The sequence below is a fragment of the Microtus ochrogaster genome, assembly GCF_000317375.1.
Source record: "Microtus ochrogaster isolate Prairie Vole_2 chromosome 14 unlocalized genomic scaffold, MicOch1.0 chr14_random_2, whole genome shotgun sequence".
Taxonomy (NCBI): domain Eukaryota; kingdom Metazoa; phylum Chordata; class Mammalia; order Rodentia; family Cricetidae; genus Microtus; species Microtus ochrogaster.
In genome coordinates, this window is record NW_004949097.1 from 16,040,854 (window position 1) to 16,044,668 (window position 3,815).

Consider the following 3,815-nt stretch of genomic DNA (forward strand, 5'->3'; position numbering starts at 1 on the left):
AAAAAAAAAAAAAAAAAGAATGGGGGCTGGAGTTGAGGAATTTTAGGAAAATACAGAGAAATGACTGGAAAAAAAATCTGTATCCCAACTAAACTGGTACCTCAACATTTTCAAAATAAATAATTCCATTAATATTACAAAAGGAAGGAGGAGGAAGAGTAAAATATATATGAAAGCAATAATGATCTATGATTCCTGTTTCAATTTAAACAATAAAGATACAGATATAAAACTAAATGTACAGTTTATATTAGTATCTAGTAGTATAATGTTTATTACTTGTTCTAGTTTTTTTTCAGAATAGTTATTTACTAAGCAAATGCTTATTGAAGAGCAGAATTTGGTTTTAAACATTGTGGAGGACCATTGACATACTAAGGGATACCTAGGAGAATCAAAAGGTACTTAAATTTTTTTTATTGAGAAAGAGTATCAATATGTAACCTGGACTAGCCTGGAAACTTACTGTGTAGTCCATGTTGGCCTCAAACTCACAGATTTGCTTGCCTTTGCCTCCAAAGTTCTGGGATTAAAGAAATGTAGCACCGTGTGTGCCCCAGAAAACATGTTTTTAAAAGGTGGCATAGTATCGTGGAAGTCTCCAGGAACATAGAAGCTCAGAGACACTGTCATCTATGGTGTCTGTGGCCAAAGGTTATTTGAGCAGGTTCTTTATTATAATTAGAGAGGATGTTACATTACTCACAGCATGGATATTCATTATTTGGGGCTAAATTTTTGGCTTTTTAAAATCTTATTCTCAAAAATGTTTTATTGAAATTTTGGTCTTCTTGTGATCTTTTAAACAAATGTTTGTCTGCATACTAAAGCTGTATTTTTAGTTGATGAAATAAAACAGTGGTGATAAAGATTTTTTTCTTGGGTGCTGCATATTAAAAAATTTGAAAAAAGTTATCAAAATATTTTATGGTTTCTTATTAGGAAAACAATGAATCCAATAAATAATGGATCCTTTTGTCTACTATGTCCTAAAAAAAATCCTAGCATAATAAATACCTTTTCATTTCTGCTGTGTGTTAAATATCTATTTTTATATTTTAAAATATAGCTAGTTGTATATATATATATGTATGTGTGTGTTTGTATCTATGAACTGTTGTGTTGTGTGTTATCCTAAGAATGTAGTATGAATTTTTTTATTATTTTGTAGACTGTTTATATTTTACTTAAATGATTAAGTCCATTAGAGTGTTTAATGGAAATTTTTATTAAGGTCAAAATTTTATCTTTATGAATCTTATTTAACCTGTCTAATTTAGGTTGAATACGAAGGCTTAAAACATGAAATTAAGCGATTTGAAGAAGAAACAGTGTTACTGAACAGCCAACTGGAAGATGCCATCCGACTGAAAGAGATTGCAGAGCATCAGTTGGAAGAAGCCCTTGAGACATTGAAAAATGAAAGAGAGCAAAAGAACAACCTGAGGAAGGAGCTGTCCCAGTACATCAACCTCAGTGATAACCACATCAGCATCTCGGTAGATGGGCTCAAGTTTTCTGAGGATGGGAGCGAGCCAAACAACGACGACAAGATGAATGGGCATATCCATGGGCCTCTTGGGAAACTTAATGGAGACTATCGTACCCCCACATCACGGAAAGGAGAATCCCTACACCCCGTGTCTGACTTATTCAGTGAGCTGAACATTTCAGAAATTCAGAAATTGAAGCAGCAGCTCATGCAGGTAAGAACTTTACTTATATCTACAATAATGAATTTCATGTTGATTGATGTTGTGTGCTATGGGAATTCTGATCCTCAGATTTTTCTTCCTGATTAATTTTTTTTTACATATTGATTCTTCAACTAGAAGATTTGGAAATAAGATATTTTAGAAAGACATGACAGAAAGAATGGTGAAAATAAATTTTTTTTTGAAGCACTTGAGAAATGAGTTGGGCATAGCTCAGTAGTAGAGAGCTTGCCTAGCAATTTCTGGGTCCTGGATTCAATCTGTAGCACCATAATAAAAGAGCTTCTTTAATTTATGATTTGGAGTACAGTGTGGTCTGTGAAAAGACAAATCATTCATACATTTATGAATGATAAGAGAATTCAGAAATATTATATGCAAATAAAATGACAGAAAATACTGCTTTTAAGATAATGGTTACATTCCTCAAAAACAAAAAGACACAAAGGATTTTAAATACACAAGGACTTCCTAAATAAAAAGCAGTCAAGATTCCATATGGTTAAAAACACAAAACAAGTGTAAGTAAGAAAACGTGTAATTCTCTTTCTTGGTTGAGTCTTTGTTTGGTTTCAGTATCAGAGTAACTGTAGCCTCATAAAAAGAGTTTGGCAATGTTCCTTCTGTTTTTATTATGTGGAACTCTTTGAAGAGTACAGGTATTACCACTTCTTGGGAAGTTCTGGTAGAATTCTGCACTGAAACCATCCAGTCCTGGGCTTCTTTTAGTTGGGAGGCTTTTTTTTTTTTAAATTATTATTTTTTTTTATTGAGAAAAGGAAAAAAAAAACAAGTTTCCGCCTCCTCCCAGCCTCCCACCTCCCTCCCCCTCCTCCCACCCTTCTCCCCCTCCTCCCACCCTTCTCCCCCTCCCTCTCCAGTCCAAAGAGCAGTCAGGGTGCCCTGCCCTGTGGTAAGTCTTAGGTCCTCCCCCCTCCGTTCATATCTTGGAAGGTGAACATCCAAACTGGCTAGGCGCCCACAAAGCCAGAAAATTAAGTAGGATCAAAACCCCTTGCCATTGTCCTTGGCTTCTCATCAGCCCTCATTGTTCGCCATGTTCAGAGAGTCCAGTTGGGAGGCTTTTGATGACTGCTTTTATTTCCTTGCAGGTTGTAAGTCTATTTAATTTGTTTACCTGATCTTGATTTAATTTTGGTATGTGGTACCTATACAGAAAATTGTCCATTTCTTTTATATTTTCCAATTTTGTGGAAGATAGGTTTTCGAAGCATGACCTAATGATTCTCTGAATTTCCTCAGTGTCTGTTGTTACGTACCCCTTTTCATTTCTGATTTTGTTAATTTTGATGTTCTATCCCTGCCTTTTGATTAGTTTGGATAAAGGTTTATCTATCGTGGTGATTTTCTCAAAGAACCAGCTCTTTGTCTCATTCTTTGTATTGTTTTCTTTGTTTTTATTTTATTGATTTCAGTCCTCAATTGATTATTTCCTGTCTTTTACTCCTCCTGGTAAGTTTGCTTCCTTTTGTTCTAGAGCTTTCAGGTGTGCTGTTAAGTCACTAGTGTGAGATTTTTCCCCCTTTCTTTATGTAGGCACTTAGTGCAATGAACTTTCCTCTTAGCACCGCTTTCATAGTGTTCCACAGGTTTAAGTACGTTGTGCCTTCACTTTTGTTGAATTCTAGGAAATCTTTAATTTCTTTCTTTATTTCTTCCTTAATCCAGGTATGGTTCAGTAGTTGACTGTTCAGTTTCCATGAATTTGTAGGCTTTACCAATTAGTGTTGTTAAATTCTAACTTTAAACCATGATGATCCATTAAGGTACAGGGTTTTTTTTTTCTTCCAATTTTTTTGTATGGGTTGAGGTCTGCTGTGTTACTGAGTATGTGGTCAATTTTAGAGAAGCTTCCATGAGGTACTGAGAAGAAGATATATTTTTTGTGTGTTTGGTTGAAATGTTCTATAGATGTCTGCTAACTCCATTTGATTCATGACATCTGTTAGTTCTCTTATTTCTCTGTTAAGTTTCTGTCTGGTTGACCTGTCTGTTGTAATAGGAGCGGCGGGCTGCGTCCCGGCACCCGGCCGCCCACATGGCTAGCTCTACCCGAAATAATTACACGGACACTGTGTT

General features: G+C 35.3%; 1 protein-coding gene across 7 annotated transcripts in view; it reads left to right on the forward strand.

Moving 5' to 3' along the window:
• The window catches only part of Bicd1 (BICD cargo adaptor 1), a 152,037-nt gene that overhangs the window by 76,077 nt on the left and 72,145 nt on the right, over nucleotides 1-3,815 (forward strand). For all 7 annotated transcript variants that reach the window (XR_003378456.1, XM_005364633.3, XM_026787894.1 and 4 more), the window contains exon 4: nucleotides 1,281-1,706. Coding sequence is in view for 6 of the 7 variants with exons in the window: in XM_005364633.3 (XP_005364690.1) it covers nucleotides 1,281-1,706 (426 nt within the window). In the remaining variant the exon portion in view is untranslated. The remainder of the gene's footprint in view (nucleotides 1-1,280; nucleotides 1,707-3,815) is intronic.